The sequence below is a fragment of the Tamandua tetradactyla genome, chromosome 12, assembly GCF_023851605.1.
Source record: "Tamandua tetradactyla isolate mTamTet1 chromosome 12, mTamTet1.pri, whole genome shotgun sequence".
NCBI classification, from domain to species: domain Eukaryota; kingdom Metazoa; phylum Chordata; class Mammalia; order Pilosa; family Myrmecophagidae; genus Tamandua; species Tamandua tetradactyla.
The window spans coordinates 7,116,665-7,135,867 of record NC_135338.1 but is presented as its reverse complement, the minus strand read 5'-3'; the positions used below and the strand labels follow the sequence as shown (position 1 = coordinate 7,135,867).

The 19,203-nt window shown below is 42.1% G+C and overlaps 1 protein-coding gene across 1 annotated transcript in view; it reads left to right on the top strand.

The window, feature by feature from the left end:
* The first annotated feature begins 15 nt into the window (after positions 1-15).
* The window catches only part of TOMM20L (translocase of outer mitochondrial membrane 20 like), a 24,493-nt gene continuing 5,305 nt past the window's right edge, over positions 16-19,203 (top strand). Inside the window, exons 1-2 of the mRNA XM_077122518.1 lie at positions 16-178; positions 266-309. Of these exons, the coding sequence (XP_076978633.1) occupies positions 43-178; positions 266-309 (180 nt within the window). The 5' untranslated portion in view covers positions 16-42. The remainder of the gene's footprint in view (positions 179-265; positions 310-19,203) is intronic.

Below are 19,203 nucleotides of genomic sequence, written 5' to 3'. Positions count from 1 at the left end.
CGGCCGCGCCCAACGCCCCATTCGCGGGACGCCCGCGGCCGGATGCCCGGCGTCCGCAGCCTGCTGGGCTTCCTGGCGGCCGTGGCGGCCTGCGGCGCCGTCGTCTTCCTCAGCTACTGCGTTTACTTCGACCGGAAGCGGCGCCGCGACCCCGCGTTCAAGCGCCGTCTGCGGGACAGTGAGTGCGGGCAGGCCGGGCGGCGGGGGCGACCAGGTCGCCGGCGGCGGGGCGGGCTGGACCACCCAGCACTGCCCTGTTTTGTAGGACGAAGACGAGCCGGACAAAAGGCGGAGGATCGTGGCGCCCAGGTAAAGAGCTAATTTAGATACTTGGGGGTAGCTTCTAGTGAGGACCTGCTCAGCTCGGTTTCTTCCTTCTAGATGGGTCATCCAGCAGATACTTCCGAGCGCCTCCCCCACGAACTCGCCCTCTATTCTGTTCTGCTTTTTTTTTTTTTTTTTTTTTTTTTTTAGTTTCTGTGCGCCCCCTACAAAAGGAAGGGAAGGGAAAAAAGAACAATTGGGGGTTATGAAAAGGCGGCTATAAATATGGAGAAACAGATGCTTGCTCCGTTGGGGGTAAGGAGGTGAAGCCTTACCCTCCCGGAGCCCCACTAGACCCTTGGAAACCCTGGCTGTTCTTTTTTTTTCTGTTCAGAATATAACTTGTTTTTTAAATTTAATTTTTTTAAATACCAAAAAACACGTAACAAACGCAGACATTCCTAATTTGATCATTCCGTTCTACATATATAATCAGTAATTCACAATATCATCACAGTTGCATGTTCATCATCATGATCATTTCTTGGAGCATTTGCATCTATTCACAAAAAGAAACAAAGTGAAAACAGAAAAAAAATTTATACATACCATACCCCTTACCCCTCCCTTTCATTGATCACTAGCATTTCAAACTAAATTTATTTTAACATTTGTTCCCCCTATTATTTATTTTTATTCCATATGTTCTACTCTCTGTTGACAAGGTGGATAAAAGGAGCCTCAGACACAAGGTTTTCACAATCACACAGTCACATTGTGAAAGCTATATCATACAATCATCATCAAGAAAAATGGTTACTGGAACACAGCTCTACATTTTCAGGCAGTTCCCTCCAACCTCTCCATTATGTCTTGAATAACAAGGTGATATCTATTTAAGGCGTAAGAATAGCCCCCAGGATAACCTCTCGAGTCTGTTTGGAATCTCTCAGCCATTGACACTTTGTCTCATTTCCCTCTTCCCCCTTTTGGTCCAGAAGGTTTTCTCAGTCCCTTGATGCTGAGTCTCAGCTCATTATAGGATTTCTGTCCCACGTTGCCCTGGCTGTTCTTTAATAGTCAGGGGGCTATAACTCCTACGGCCAATTTCTGGCTTACAGGGTCTTACTTTTTAGCTCTGTAGAAAGTAGCTATTTCAAGCTAAAATGGAATTTGATTTTTTTTTGGCATGGGCAGGCGCTGGACGATTATTTTATAGTATAAAAATCACAGGCAATCGTCTTGTCGACTGGCCGGTTTAAGAAACTCATGCCAGCTCTGAAGTGCTTCAGGAAGTTCCAAAGTTTTCCTGTGAATTTTCAGAAGGAATTAAGTCTTAACCTTCATTGCATTGGTCAGCCAGTGCCTGTTTCGGAGCCTCCTTGCGTGTGATGCACTGTCCTAGGAGGAGTGGAGGTCAGCGCTAGGGGAATGAGTACAACCCCAAAACAAGGTGGTGGATGAGGCCGAATGTTACAGGAGCTCAGAAGAGGCCAAGAGCATTTTCAGGGTAGGATTATCATGGAGGTGTTCCACTTAAGTATTGCGGTTTTAAGTTTAGTGGCTTAAAACATCTATTTTGCTCCTGAATCTGGAATTCTGAGCAGGGCTGGGTGGGGATAGTTCCTCTCTGCTTCACACAGCTTCAGCCAGGTTGGCACAAGGGTTGTGGACTCTGTGTTTTGCATTGCTTCTAGCTGTCCACTTAGCCTGGAATGTTGGCCAGAGCACCTGCGCAGGTCCCCTCCATGTGCTTGGGCTTCCTCATAGCCTGGTGGCTGGGCAAGCCAGCATGTTTGGGGGTGGTGGGGTGGTGAGGGTGGGAGAGCCTGTGGGCCAGGTGGTGCCACTGCTTAGGCATTGAGACCTGCTCAGTTTCAAGGGGAGGAGAAATAAACTCCACCCCTTGATAGGGAAGAGACAGGGTTCTGGAAAAGCAAGTGGGACAGGAGTATTACCATGGCCAGTTTTGGAAAGTGCTGTCCTCTGCAGAAGATTTACGTAAGGAGGAGGTATTGAACTGGGCCTGGAAGAATGTGTTGAATTTGGGGCTTGGTTTCAGGGGTGACAGCAAACATGACGGAGGGAACACCCATGGGTAAAGTTACAGTGGAAAGGGGAAAACCCTCCAGCTCTGTTAATTGAATCAGTTTGACAAAGGAATCAACAGTGGAGGGATAGTGGAAGGTAAAGTTGGAGAGGTAAGTAAAGGTCCAAGTAGGGAAAACTTGAAAGCCAGGGTAAGGAATTCAGATTAAATGGGAGAATGCCTAAAGTTTTCTGAGCAGGAATTGAAAAAACAAAAACAAGAAATCTTTTGTCACATTGACCTGGAAGGGGTATGCTAGGTGGGCTGAAGAAGAGAACAAGCTCTTGCAGCCGTGCAGGTGAGAAAGTCATAGATAAATTGCCCAGGAAGAATAGATGGTTCTTGATGGCTGTCTGATTAAAAGGTTCACAAAGAGGCAAGAGTCAAAGAGCCTTCTGGGGTTTCAAATTGGGAGTCACTTGGAGACTGACGACACACTTGACCATAAAGAAGCCAGCCAGGGAGTATCCAAGGAGTTGGACACGGAGTAGAGCTGCCTTCCCTGACCTCTTCACCTGGGACAGAGCCCAAGTCAGCTCCAGGTCCCTCTCCTTTGTTGTCGTTATCCACAGTTGAAGTTGCACGTTAGTTTGGGTGGTTATTTGATTAATGCTTTCTATTTATTAGATTAAGCTACACGAGGGTAGACCTTGTTTGTTTTTTACTCTCCATCATTTCCCCAGTCCCTAGAACAGTATCTAGCACATTGTAAGTACTCAGCAAATTTTGTGAATATTCCTGTTCATTGTAGGCAGAGAGAAAACAGTTTGCGCGAAGGCAAACATCGCAACATTGCGGTGTTCAGGGAGTATTGTGGCTGAATTGGTGGGGTGTCATAAGAAATAAAACCAGACATGTAGATTGGTGTCTTATTGTGGAGAACTTTGAATGCCAAATTAAAAAGTTTGGACATTTTCCCTGGTGTAATGGTATGCTGGTTTGAAACTGTCATGTACCCCAGAAAAGCCATGTTCTTTTATCCTCATTCAGTATTGCTGGGTGGGATCTTTTTAATTGTTTAGTAGAGATGTGACCCACCAAGAGAAGATGTAACTTCTGATTAGTTGGTTTCCGTGGAGATGTGTCTTCCCTCATTCAAGGTGTGGCTGCTTACTGGAGCTCTTTAAGAGAGAACCATTTTGGAAAACACTTTAGAGCCAACAGAGCCCACACAACCAGGGACCTTTGAAGATGGAGAAGGGAAATGCCCCTGCCCCACAGGGAAGCCATCTGAAGAAGCCAGTAAAGAAAGCTAGCAGACATCACCATGTGCCTTCTCAGCTGAGAGAGAAACCCTGAACTTCACTGACCCTTTCTTTGGAGTTAAGGTATCTTTCTCTGGCTGCTTTAGTTTGGACATTTCTATGGCCTAAGAACTGTAAACTTGCAACTTATAAATTCTCTTTTTAATAAATTCCCTTTTAAAAAGCCATTCCATTTTTGGTATGTTGCATTCTGACTACTGTAGCGAACTAAAACAGATTTATAACCAGTGAAGGTGACTTAATTTTAAAGAAAGGATACAATTATTATTTTTTGTTTTGTTTCATGTTTTTAATAAGATAACTCCAGTGCCAGTATGGGGTGAGGAGGGAAGTTGGAGTCCCAGCAGGCCCCAGAAGGTGAGGTACAAAGTGTCACCCATAAGGAGGTGTGCTATACTCCGAAAGAATTGTGTTAGTTTTCTAGTCTATATAGACAGAAATCAAGGGAATATGTGTAGGAATGGATATTAAAGGTGTAAGGTAATAGTGGAAGAAATATAAAGTTGGATCAAGCTGAATTTATCGATATGAGCCCACTAAGCAGAGATTCTGCATTCAGTGTTATAGCTTGAGGGGTTAGAAAGGGCATTAATAGTTTGTTTGTATCGTTGGCTGAAACATAGATCAAAAAGTGGCTGACATTATCTGAAGTCAAAATGTCAGAACTGCCTTGGTATAATATAGATGAGGGGATCCAGAGGCTTAGAGAGATGGGAATGTTAATGGATTTATCATGGAATACCTGCTCATACACCCCAGGAATGTCCAGAGGACACATCTTTCACCAGAACCTTGAGAAACAAATTTGTGAGACTAGCTCCATCATCCCTGAAGAGCTCTATTGTTGCCCTTCTCTGTAGGTCAGATATTACTGTGGAAACTGCTGTCACTGAGCTGGTATCCTTAAACACCTGGGGATGATTGGGTCCCTAGAATTGGCAGAAGCAACGTGGTGACAGTTAATCTCCATAGACAAGGTGGGTGTGGCTACCATAATAGACAGCAGACTCAAAGCTGGAATCAAAATAATCTGACTTGCTGAAAATTGTGGCGTTGGCTAATAGATCATGGTGTACCTAGTGGTAAAGTAGAAAATTCTTGTTTGAGCTGTATAAGCAGAAGAATTATAAGTCAAGTGAACAGGAGTCTAACTTGAATTACAAAAACAGACAGTCATAGCCCCATAGTCAATTCCAGGACCTGATACAGTTTACAGACCCAGAGCCCCTGGAATGAGGGGAGGGCTGGGTACCCTTGGAGGGGCCCTTTTACACTGGCCAAATTATACAGTTACCCTTCCCCCCAACCTTCCCCAAGATGGCCTTTTACCAGGGTAACTGCATTGGGAAACAGGAAATGATCAGATATTTGGGGTATTATTGAACATTGGCTCAGAAGTGACACTAATTCCAGGAGACTCAAAATGTCACCCTGGTATACCAGTCAGAGTGGGGTCTTGTGAAAGTCACGTGATTGTGGGATTTTAGCTCAGGTCCATCTCACAGTGGGTTCAGTGGTTCCCCAGACCCATTCTCTGGTCATTTCTCCAGTCCCAGAATGCATAATTGGAATCAACATACTCAGCAACTGGCAGAATCCCCACATTGGCTGTCTCACTCATGGAGTGAGGGCTATTGTGGTAGGAAAGGTCAAGTGGAAGCCACTAGAACTGTCCCTACCTGGCAAATTTGTGAATCAGAAACAATACTGGACTCCTAGGAAGGATTGCAGAGATTAGTGCCCCTCTTTTTTCTTCTTTTTTTGGCTTTTAAAAAGGGGAATTTATTAAGTTACAAGTTTACGATTCTAAGGTTGTGAAAATGACCAAACTAAGGCATCCAGGGAAAGATAGCCTGATTCAAGAAAGGCCAGTGGGTCCAGAACACTTTTGTCAGCTGAAAGGGCACATGGTGATGTCTAATAGCTTTCTCTCCTGGCTTCTCATTTCATAAGGATTCCCTGGAAGTGTTCCTCTGCATCTCCAAGGATCTCTGACTGTGTGGGTTCTCTCAGCTCTCAAGCTGAGATTGGTTTCCTCTTAAAAGATTCAAGTAAGCAACCCCACCTTGAAAGAGGTGGAGACATCTCTATGGAAACCATCCAATCAAAAATTACCACCCAGGGGTGCAAGGGTAGTTCAATGGTAGAATTCTCATCTGCCATGTAGGAGACCCACATTTGATTCCCAGCCCATGCGCTTCCCCCTCTCCCGCAAGAAAGAAATCAACAAATGGTGCTGCAATAACGGAATAGTCACATGGAATTCTATCCCGTTATCGCACCATACAGCATACAAAAAAAAAGTTACCACCCATATTGGGTGGGTCACATCTCTATGGAAACAATGAAAAAGATCCCACTTTAGCAATACTGAGTGCGGATTAAAGGACATGGCTTTTCTGGGGTGCATGACAGTTATAAACTACCACAAGTAGCATTTAGGATATATTTCACTCCCTGACACATAGGAGAATTTGCAGGAAAAGCACTTTCTTCCCCACGTACTTCTTTCTGACTTTGGATATAGTCGTGTAATTATTGAAGCCTGTGACTTTACCAACTGTCTTATGACTATGATGTTACAAGTGTGAGAATGGATGTCGGCATCCTGAGGATGGTAGTGTAATAAAGGAAGGAGCTGGGGTCCTTGATGACACTGTGGAGCCACCAGCCATGGTGCATACTTGTTATTGGAAGTAATAAAATCCCGATTGTTTATGCCAGATATAGTTGCATGTTCTGTAACTTGTACCTGAAAGCGTCCTAACTTAGAAGTCCTCCCGTTGTAAATCTGTGGCTATATACTGTGAGGAATCTTCTCTGTTTACTTTGAAATAAACTAACACTTTCTGTCTACTTTGGAATTTTCCACTGAAATAATGCTATAAAGAAAATCACGTTTCATGTGTTTTACAGAAAAGGTTTTGTAAAATTCTGATTGTAAATTTGCTCGTTTAAAAATAAATTTTTATTGACAAATCTTCACACAGAGTCTACACGTGGTGTACAATCATTGGCTCACAATATCATCATATACTTGTGTATTTATCACCACGATAATTTTTAGAAAATTTGCATCACTCCAGAAAAAGAAATAAAAAGAAAAAAGAAAAAACTCATATGTACCATACACCTTACCCCTCCCTCTCACCACCAGTATTTCAATCTACCCAATTTATTTTACCCATTATACCCCCTATTATTTATTTATTTATTATTCATATTTTTTTACTCATCTGTCCATACCCTGGATAAAAAGAGCATCAGACACAAGGTTTTCATAATCACACAATGACATAATAAAAATTATATCTTTATATAATCGTCTTCAAGAATCAAAGCTTCTGGAACACAGCTGAACAGTTTCAGGTCCTTATCTCCAGGCACTCCAATACACCATGAACTAAAAAGGGATATCTATATAATGCATAAGAATAACCTCCAGGATAAACTATCGACTCTGAAATCTCTCAGCTACTGACACTTTAATTTTTTCTCATTTCTTTCTTCTCCCTTTTCTCAAGACGGCTTTCTCAATCTCATGATGCTGGGTCCCGGCTCATCCTGGGAGTTCTGTCCTATGTTCCAGGGAGATTTACACTCCTGGGAGTCATGTTCCACGTAAGGGGGAGGGTAGTGAGTTCACCTGCTGACTTGGCTGAGAGTGAGAGGCCACATCTGAGCAACAAGAGGTTCTCTGGGGGTAACTCTTAGGCGTAATTATAAGTAGGCTCACCCTATCCTTTGCAGGAATAAGTTTCATAGGGTCAAAACCCCAAGATGGAGGGCTCAGCCTATTGAATTAGTTGTCCCCATTGCTTGCGAGAATATCAGGGACTTCCTAGATGGAGAAGTTGAATATTTCCTCCTTTTCTCCCCAGTCCCCCAAAGGGACTTTGCAAATACTTCTTTGTCCACTTCCCAAATTACTCTGGGAAATATTGGGGCATCATACTAACCTGTACAAACCAACAAGATCTGACACCCTAATTCAAGATTCCATGTACTTATGGTGTTCAACTAAACTGACCGTACAAACTTAATTAGGTAATATGCCACCCAAAATATAAATTTTGCACCACATAAACATCTCTCCCTTGGTCTCACACAGAAGTTGAAATTTTAAAATATGAACGATATCATCCTTTACCCTGTATTCTGATTTACCTTAGTCCTATCCAGATCAGCTTCATTCATATCTCTAGTTGAAGTCTGATCCCTTTTTCAATAGTGCCACTCTTAAAGACTTGAAGGATGCAGGGGTGGTAAGTCCCACCATATCCCCATTCAATGCTCCAGTTTGGCCTGTGCACAAAACAGATGGATCTTGGAGGATAACAGTGGGTTATCATAAACTTAACCAGGTGGTGACTCCAGTTGCAGTTGCTATTCCAGATGTGGAATCATTGCTTGAACAAATCAGTACATCACCTGGTGCCTGGTATGCAGCTATTGATCTGGCAAATGCTTTCTTCTTAACTGTCAGTAAGGACCACCAGTAACAGTTTGTGTTCAGCTGGCAATGCCAGCAGCATACCTTCACTGTCCTGCCTCATGGGTATATCTACTCTCCAGCCCTATGTCATAATCTTGTCTGCAAGGACCTTGATTGTTTCTCCCTCCCAGAAGACATCACACTGGTCCATTATATTGATAATATCATGTTGATTAGACCTAGTGAGCAAGAAGTAGCAACTACTCTAGACTTACTCGTAAGGCATTTGCATGTCAGGGGATGGGAGATAAATCCAACAACAAAAAATTTCACTGAGGGCCTCCCATCTCAGTGAAATTTCTAGGTCTCTAGTGTCATGGGGCATGTTAAGATATCCCTTCTAAGGTGAAAGATAAGCTGTTGCATCTGTCCCATTCCCCCACCTGGCCTACGACCAAAAAAGAGGCACAATGCCTAGTTGGCCCCTTTTCATTTTGGAGACAACATATTCCTCATTTGAGTGTGCTACTCTGGCCCATTTATTTACCAAGTGACCAGAAACGCTGCTAGTTTTGATTGGGAATGGAACAAGAGGAGGCTCTGCAACATGTCCAAGCTGCAGTGCAAGCTGCTCTGCCTACTGGACCTTATGATCCAGCAGATCCAGTGGTGCTGGAAGTGTCAGTGGCAAGTAGGGATGCTGTCTGGAGCCTATGGAGAACCACAATGCAGATGCTTAGGCTTTTTGAACAAAGCCTCACCATCTGCTGCAGATAACTGCTCTCCTTTTGAGAAACAGCTTTTAGCCTGCTACTGGGCCTTATTAGAGACTGAACGCTTAACCATGGGCCACCAAGTTACCATGAAACCTAAGTTGCTTATCATGAGCTGGGTATTGTCTGATCCACCCAGCCACAAAGCTTGGCCTGCACAGCGGCACTACATCATAAAATGGAAATGGTATATGAGATAGGACTTGAGCAGGTCCTGAAGGCACAAGTAAGTTACATGAAGAAGTGGCCCCAATGCCCATGGCCTCCACTCCTGCCACATTACCTTGTATTTCCCAAACCAGAACTATAGCCTCTTGGGAAGTTCCTTATAGTTGACTGTGGAAGAGAAAACTCGGGCCTGGTTACAGATGGTTCTGGGCGATATGTAGGGACCACCCGGAAGTGGACTGCTGCAGCACTATAACCCCTTTTCTGGGATGTCCTTAAAGGACAATAGTGAGGGGAAATCCTCCCAATGGGCAGAACTTCGAGCAGTGCATCTGGTGGTTCATTTTGCTTGGAAGGAGAACTGGCTAGAGGTGCATTTGTACATTGACTCTTGAGCTGTTGCTAATGATTTGGCTGGATAGTCAGGAACTTGGAAGGAGCATGATTGAAGAATTGGTGAAAAAGAAGTCTGGGGAAGAGGTATGTGGATAGACCTTTCTGAGTGGGCAAAGAACATGAAGTTTTTGTGTCCAATGTGAATGCGCACCAGAGGGTGCCTTCAGCAGAGAAAGGTTTTAATCAGCTGGATAAGATGACCCGTCCTGTGGATACAAGTTATTCTCTTTCCTCAGCCACTCCTAAACAAAGTGGTCATGGTGGTAGGGGTGGTAGTTATGCATGGTCTCAGCAACATGGACTTCCACTCATCAAGGCCAACCTGGCTGTGGCCATTGTTGTGTGCTCAATCTGTCAGCAGCAGAGACCCACACTCAGTTCCTGATGTGGCACCATTTTCCCTGAGGTGTTCAGCCTGCTATCTGGTGGCAGGTTGATTACATTAGACCACTTCCATCATAGAAGAGGGAGCCATTTGTTCTAACTGGAATAGGCATATAGTCTGGATATGGGTTTGCCTTCCCTGCATGCAATACTTCTGCCAAAACTACCATCTGTGGGCTTACAGAATGCCTTATCCGCTGTCATGGTATTCCACACAGTATTGCTTCTTATCAAGGAGCCCACTTCACAGCAGATGAAGTGCAGGAATGGGCACGTGCTCATGGAATTGTGTGGTCTTACCATGTTCCTCATTATCCCGAGGCAGTGGTGGAATGGCCTTTTGAAGACCCAATTATGGTGTCAGCTACATGGCAGTACCCTGAAGGGCTGGGGCGATGTTCTCCAGGAGGCCGTGTTGCTCTGAGTTAGCATCCACTGTATGGTGCTGTTTCTCCCAGTCAGGATTCATGGGTCCAGGAATCAAGGGGTAGAAATGGGAGCGGCACCAGTCACCATCACCCTTAGTGATCCACTAGGAAAATTTTTGCCTCTTGTACCTAAAACTTTAAGTCTGCTGGTCTAAAGGTCTTGATTCCAAAAGGATGAGTGTTCTAACCAGGAGACACAACAGTGAGCCCATTGAATTGGAAGTTAATTCACTTGGCCACTTTGGGCTTCTCAGGCCACTGTTAACAGGCATGAAAGGGGATTACTGTTCTTTCTGGGGTGTTGATCCTGACTGTCAAGGGGAAATAGGATTGCAACTTCACTGTGGAGGTAAAGAAGAGTTTTCCGGCATGGGGACAAGATGGCGGCTTAGTAAGGTACATGCGTCTTAGTTCCTCCTCCAGAGCAACTACTAAGTGAACAGAAACAGTGCAGAACAGCTCCCGGGGCCACGGCAGGGAATGGACACATAGCGTACCCCAGTCTGGACTGGCTAGTCTGACTGCGAGACTCGGCTGCGGTGAGATCCCCAAGCGGCGCGCAACCCCCCGAGCAGTGGCAGCTGTGGCGGCCGGAGCTCCTCCCTCCCTCCTTCCTGGGTCAGCTGAGAGTCTCGGAGAGGCAAGTTACCCAAGCCGCGGTGGCCGGCGCCCCTCTTTTGCGGGCGGCTTCCTGGTCCGGCTACGAGTCTTGGATCAGAGGGCTACCCAAGCCGCGGTGGCCCTCCCCCACGGGCGGCTTTCTGGTCCAGTGGCGAATTCCCCAGGCCGCGGCGGCGGGTGACCAACGCCCCTCCCCCGCGGGCGGCTTCCTGGTCCGGTAGCGAATTCCCCGGGCCCGCTGCGGCCGGCGACTGATACCCCTCCAGGGAGAGGAGGGAATTTCCGACAGTGGCAGGGACTGGGTCCAACCAAACACCAATAGGGAAATTAATAAAGGAGCCACAGGGTCCCCTCAAGCCGCGGGGGCTGACGCCCCCACCACGCGCGGCCCCCCGAACAAACTGAGAGAATTGGATCGGAAATCCCCAGGCCGCGGAGAACGGTGACCGGGGGGATCCCTTCCAAACAGGTGAGACAAACGTGTGCCACGAGTGCCACCTACTGGGCAGGATAAGAAAAACAGAACCCAGAGATTTCACAGAAAAATCTTGCAACCTTGTTGGGTCCGACACCCAGGGAAATCTGACTAAATGCCCAGACGCCAGCAGCAGAAGATAACGGTCCATGCTCAGAAGATTGAGAATATGGCCCAGTCAAAGGAACAAACCAATAGTTCAAATGAGATACAAGAGCTGAGACAACTAATGCTGAATATATGAACAGAAATGGAAAACCTCTTCAAAAAGGAGATCGAGAAATTGAGGGAGGACATGAAGAAGACATGGGCTGAACAAAAGAAGAAATAGAAAAACTGAAAAAACAAATCACAGAACTTATGGAAGTGAAGGATAAAGTAGAAAAGATGGAAAAAACAATGGATACCTACAATGATAGATTTAAAGAGACAGAAGATAGAATTAGTGATTTGGAGGATAGAACATCTGAATTCCAAAAAGAAACAGAAACTATCGGGAAAAGAATGGAAAAATTTGAACAGGGTATCAGGGAACTCAAGGACAATATGAACCGCACAAATATACGTGTTGTGGGTGTCCCAGAAGGAGAAGAGAAGGGAAAAGGAGGAGAAAAACTAATGGAAGAAATTATCACTGAAAATTTCCCAACTCTTATGAAAGACCTAAAATTACAGATCCAAGAAGTGCAGCGCACCCCAAAGAGATTAGACCCAAATAGGCGTTCTCCAAGACACTTACTAGTTAGAATGTCAGAGGTCAAAGAGAAAGAGAGGATCTTGAAAGCAGCAAGAGAAAAACAATCCATCACATACAAGGGAAACCCAATAAGACTATGTGTAGATTTCTCAGCAGAAACCATGGAAGCTAGAAGACAGTGGGATGATATATTTAAATTACTAAAAGAGAAAAACTGCCAACCAAGACTCCTATATCCAGCAAAATTATCCTTCAAAAATGAGGGAGAAATTAAAACATTCTCAGACAAAAAGTCACTGAGAGAATTTGTGACCAGGAGACCAGCTCTGCAAGAAATACTAAAGGGAGCACTAGAGTCAGATACGAAAAGACAGAAGAGAGAGGTATGGAGAAGAGTGTAAAAAGAAGGAAAATCAGATATGATATATATAATACAAAAGGCAAAATGTTAGAGGAAAATATCCAAACAGTAATAACACTAAATGTTAATGGACTGAATTCCCCAATCAAAAGACATAGATTGGCAGAATGGATTAAAAAACAGGATCCTTCTATATGCTGTCTACAGGAAACACATCTTAGACCCAAAGATAAACATAGGTTGAAAGTGAAAGGTCGGGAAAAGATATTTCATGCAAATAACAACCAGAAAAGAGCAGGAGTGGCTATACTAATATCCAACAAATTAGACTTCAAATGTAAAACAGTTAAAAGAGACAAAGAAGGACACTATATACTAATAAAAGGAACAATTAAACAAGAAGACATAACAATCATAAATATTTACGCACCGAACCAGAATGCCCCAAAATACGTGAGGAATACACTGCAAACACTGAAAAGGGAAATAGACTCATATACCATAATAGCTGGAGACTTCAATTCACCACTCTCATCAATGGACAGAACATCTAGACAGAGGATCAATAAAGAAATAGAGAATCTGAATATTACTATAAATGAGCTAGACTTAACAGACATTTATAGGACATTACATCCCACAACAGCAGGATACACCTTTTTCTCAAGTGCTCATGGATCATTCTCAAAGATAGACCATATGCTGGGTTAAGACAAAGCAAGTCTTAACAAATTTAAAAAGATTGAAATCATACACAACACTTTCTCGGATCATAAAGGAATGAAGTTGGAAATCAATAATAGGCGGAGTGCCAGAAAATTCACAAATACGTGGAGGCTCAACAACACACTCTTAAACAACGAGTGGGTCAAGGAAGAAATTCCAAGAGAAATTAGCAAATACCTCGAGGCGAATGAAAATGAAAACACAACATTTCAAAACTTATGGGATGCAGCAAAGGCAGTGCTAAGAGGGAAATTTATTGCCCTAAATGCCTATATCAGAAAAGAAGAAAAGGCAAAAATGCAGGAATTAACTGTCCACTTGGAAGAACTGGAGAAAGAACAGCAAACTAATCCCAAAGCAAGCAAAAGGAAAGAAATAACAAAGATTAGAGCAGAAATAAATGAAATTGAAAACATGAAAACAATAGAGAAAATCAGTAAGACCAGAAGTTGGTTCTATGAGAAAATCAATAAGATTGATGGGCCCTTAGCAAGATTGACAAAAAGAAGAAGAGAGAGGATGCAAATAAATAAGATCAGAAATGGAAGAGGAGACATAACTACTGACCTTACAGAAATAAAGGAGGTAATAACAGGATACTATGAACAATTTTACGCTAATAAATACAACAATTTAGAGGAAATGGACGGGTTCCTGGAAAGACATGAACAACCAACTTTGACTCAAGAAGACATAGATGACCTCAACAAACCAATCACAAGTAAAGAAATTGAATTAGTCATTCAAAAGCTTCCTAAAAAGAAAAGTCCAGGACCAGACGGCTTCACATCTGAATTCTATCAAACATTCCAGAAAGAATTAGTACCAACTCTCCTCAACCTCTTCAAAAAAATCGAAGAGGAGGGAAAACTACCTAATTCATTCTATGAAGCCAACATCACCCTCATACCAAAACCAGGCAAAGATATTACAAAAAAAGAAAACTACAGACCAATCTCTCTAATGAATACAGATGCAAAAATCCTCAATAAAATTCTAGCAAATCGTATCCAACAACACATTAAAAGAATTATACATCATGACCAAGTAGGATTCATCCCAGGTATGCAAGGATGGTTCAACATAAGAAAATCAATTAATGTAATACACCATATCAACAAATCAAAGCAGAAAAATCACATGATCATCTCAATTGATGCAGAGAAGGCATTTGACAAGATTCAACATCCTTTCCTGTTGAAAACACTTCAACGGATAGGAAAGAAGGGAACTTCCTTAAAATGATAGAGGGAATATATGAAAAACCCACAGCTAATATCATCCTCAATGGGAAAAGTTGAAAACTTTCCCCCTAAGATCAGGAACAAGACAAGGATGTCCACTATCACCACTATTATTCATCATTGTGTTGGAGGTTCTAGCCAGAGCAATTAGACAAGAAAAAGAAATACAAGGCATCAAAATTGGAGCGGAAGAAGTAAAACTATCACTGTTTGCAGACGATATGATACTATACGTCGAAAACCCGGAAAAATCCACAACAAAACTACTAGAGCTAATAAATGAGTACAGCAAAGTAGCAGGTTACAAGATCAACATTCAAAAATCTGTAGCATTTCTATACACTAGCAATGAACAAGCGGAGGGGGAAATCAAGAAATGAATCCCATTTACAATTGCAACTAAAAGAATAAAATACCTAGGAATAAATTTAACTAAAGAGACAAAAAACCTATATAAAGAAAACTACAAAAAACTGCTAAAAGAAATCACAGAAGACCTAAATAGATGGAAGGGCATACCGTGTTCATGGATTGGAAGACTAAATATAGTTAAGATGTCAATCCTACCTAAATTGATTTACTGATTCAATGCAATACCAATCAAAATCCCAACAACTTATTTTTCAGAAATAGAAAAACCAATAAGCAAATTTATCTGGAAGGGCAGGGTGTCCCGAATTGCTAAAAACATCTTGAGGAAAAAAAACGAAGCTGGAGGTCTCGCGCTGCCTGACTTTAAGGCATATTATGAAGCCACAGTGGTCAAAACAGCATGGTATTGGCATAAAGATAGATATATCGACCAATGGAATTGAATAGAGTGCTCAAATATAGACCCTCTCATCTACGGACATTTGATCTTTGATAAGGCAGTCAAGCCAACTCACCTGGGACAGAACAGTCTCTTCAATAAAAGGTGCCTAGAGAACTGGATATCCATATGCAAAAGAATGAAAGAAGACCCATCTCTCACACCCTACACAAAAGTTAACTCAAAATGGATCAAAGATCTAAACATTAGGTCTAAGACCATAAAACAGTTAGAGGAAAATGTAGGGAGATATCTTATGAATCTTACAATTGGAGGCGGTTTATGGACCTTAAACCTAAAGCAAGAGCACTGAAGAAGGAAATAAATAAATGGGAGCTCCTCAAAATTAAACACTTTTGTGCATCAAAGAACTTCATCAAGAAAGTAGAAGGACAGCCTACACAATGGGAGACAATATTTGGAAATGACTTATCAGATAAAGGTCTCGTATCCAGAATTTATAAAGAGATTGTTCAACTCAAAAAGACAGCCAATCCAGTTACAAAATGGGAAAAAGACTTGAATAGACACCTCTCAGAAGAGGAAATACAAATGGCCAAAAGGCACATGAAGAGATGCTCAATGTCCCTGGCCATTAGAGAAATGCAAATCAAAACCACACTGAGATATCATCTCACACCCACCAGAATGGCCATTATCAACAAAACAGAAAATGACAAGTGCTGGAGAGGATGCGGAGAAAGAGGCACACTTATCCACTGTTGGTGGGAATGTCAAATGGTGCAACCACTGTGGAAGGCAGTTTGGCGATTCCTCAAAAAGCTGAATATAGAATTGCCATACGACCCAGCAATACCATTGCTGGGAATCTACTCAAAGGAATTAAGGGTAAAAACTCAAACGGACATTTGCACACCAATGTTTATAGCAGCGTTATTTACAATTGCAAAGAGATGGAAGCAGCCAAAATGTCCATCAACAGACGAGTGGCTAAACAAACTGTGGTATATACATACGATGGAATATTATGCAACTTTAAGACAGGATAAACTTATGAAGCATGTAATAACATGGATGGACCTAGAGAACATTATGCTGAGTGAGTCTAGCCAAAAACTAAAAGACAAATACTGTATGGTCCCAATGATGTGAATCGACAGTCGAGAATAAACTTGGAATATGTCATTGGTAACAGAGTCCAGCAGGAGTTAGAAACAGGGTAAGATAATGGGTAATTGGCACTGATGGGATACAGACTGTGCAACAGGACTAGATACAAAAACTCAAAGATGGACAGCACAATACTACCTAATTGTAAAGTAATCATGTTAAAACACTGAATGAAACTGCATCCGAGCTGTAGGTTTTTGTTTTGTTTTGTTTTGTTTTTACTATTATTACTTTTATTTTTGTCTCTATATTAACATTCTATATCTTTTTTGGTTGTGTTGCTAGTTCTTCTAAACTGATGCAATTGTACTAAGAAACGATGATCATGCATCTATGTGATGATGTTAAGAATTACTGATTGCATATGTAGAATATTATGATTTCTGAATGTTGGGTTAATTTCTTTTTTTCCGTTAATTAATAAAAAAAAAAAGAGTGAACTGAACAACAACAACAACAACACAAAAAAAAAAAAAAAAAAGAAGAGTTTTCCTGGAATACAGGAGATCCCCCTAGAGCATTAAAGTCAATGGAAAATTGCAACAGCCCAATCCAGGCAGGACTGACTACCAGTGGCCCAGAATAAAGGTTTGGGTCACCCCACCTGTCATAGAACCATGGCCAGCTGAAGTGCTTGCTGAGGGTAAAGGGAATATGGAATGGGGATTAGAAGAAGGTAGTGATAAATGTGAACTATGACCACTTACAGAAATGAGGACTGTGATCTTATGAGAGAATGTTACCTAAGGACTTGCGTTGTATTCTGAGAGATGTAATGCATTTCCAGTTGTAGGCAGGACAGTTGAGTATTGTTAGGCAAGACATATGTCTGTTATTGTATTCTGTTTGGAAATTAAGCATGTTTTAAGGTGATGTGTATAGCTGCCAGGTTGACAAGTGGTGGACTGTGATGGTCAGGTTCTGGTGTCACCTTGGCCAAGTGATGATGCCAGATTGTCTGGTCAGTCAAGCACTGGTCTGACCATTGCTGCAAGGATATTTCACGACTGCTTCATAAGCCAGAAAGCTGGTGTCTTAAATCATCAGTCAGTTGATTGCACCTGTGGCTGATTACATCCACTATCAACTAAGGCATGTCTCCCACCACTGAGATAGTCCAACCGGTTGGAGACTTTTAAGGAAGAAGAGAGACTTTTTCACTGCTTTTTCAGCCAGGAAGCCTCTCTTGTGGAGTTCGTTCAGACCTTTCATCGGAGCTTACAGCTTCACAGCCTGCCCTTGCGAATTTTGGACTCTTCTATTCCTCTGTTTGTGTGAGACACCTTTACAAATCTCATATTTACAGATATCTCCTGTTGGTTCTGTTTCTCTAGAGAACCCTGACTAATATGACTCTGTGACTTTGCTTATTCTAATTATTTTTATCAGTGAGAACATACAATATTTGTCCTTTTATGTCTAGGTTATTTCATGCAACGTGATGTCTTCCAAATTAATCTATGTTGACATATGTATCAGAACTTCATTCATTTTTAAAGATGGATATTTCTATCCATCTTTAAAACTTTTTGTTTCCCGCCATGTGGCCTATAGAACAAAAGTGTTAGATTTACCTGGTTTGTTTGTTAAAAATGTAGATTTTTACATTTCTAGATTTAGGAGGTCAGGAGGAGCTCAGGGGCTTTTTTTTTTTTTTTTAGCTTTTAAAAAGGGAATTTATTAAGATTTAAGTTCACAGTTCTAAGGCCTTAAAAATATCCAAACTAAGGCATCCATGGAATGATGCCTTGACTCAAAAAAAGGTGATGGGTCTAGGACACCTCTGTCAGCTAGGAAGGCACGTGGCATCTACTGGTCCTCTGGCTTCTGGTTTCAAATAGTACCTCTGGGGAGCATTTTCTTTCTGTGTCTCTATTTCAGCTCTGAAGCAACTGTTCTCCAAGTATCTGCGTCTGAGGTTTCTCCAAAATGTCTCGCCTTTTAAAGGACTCTAGTAAACTAATCAAGACCCACCTTGAATAGGTGGAATCAGATCGCCATCTAATCAAAAAGTCACACCTACAGTTGTCACATCTCCATGGAAACAATCCAATCAAAGTTTCTACCCCGAAATATTGAATCACTATTAAAAGAAACATGGTTGTCCCCACAAGATTGCATCAGGAAAAGGACTTGGCTCTCTGGGGAACATAACAGCTTCAAACCAGTACAGTGAGGAATGGAATTTTAGGAGTGAGTATGAAATTAGGGCTCAAGGTAAGAAGAGGGACCTACCAAAGGAATTTTCTCAAGTTAGTTACTAATTTCATTATGCTCCTTTTAATATTATTATTATTTAAAAATATTTTTATTAATAAAACATAGAAACACGCATTCTTTTTTTTTTTTAAACATGGGCAGGCACTGGGAAAACACACACATTCTTAACGTACAAACATTCCATACATGGTATACAATCAATGGCTTACAGTATCATCACATTGTTGTGTATTCATCGTCATGACCATTTTTTGAACATTTGCATCACTCCAGAAAAAGAACTAAAAAAGAAAAACAAAAAACTCATGCATACCATACCCTTCACCTCTCTCTCTCATTGATCGCTAGTATTTCCATTTACCCAATTTATTTTAACCTTTGTTCCCCCTTGTATTTGTTTATTTTTATCCATATTTTTTACTCATCTGTGAGCTCAGGAGAGAATTATGCATGGGGTAGCTTTCAGACTTTAGATTGCTTAAGAATGGCCCAAGAAGCTTGTTAAAATGCAGATACCTGGGCCCTACTCCCAGAGATTGATTCCAGTGGTCTGGGTGTGGAAACTGCAGTTTAACAGATTTTTGAGATGACTGTTTATGAAACACTGCCCTTAGGTTCTGCACTCTTCCCTCTGTTCCCTGGAGGCTCCTTCTCTTCTCCACAAGTGATATTCAGGTGTACTGTAGACCCAGTCTTCTGAAGCAGTCAGAGCCAC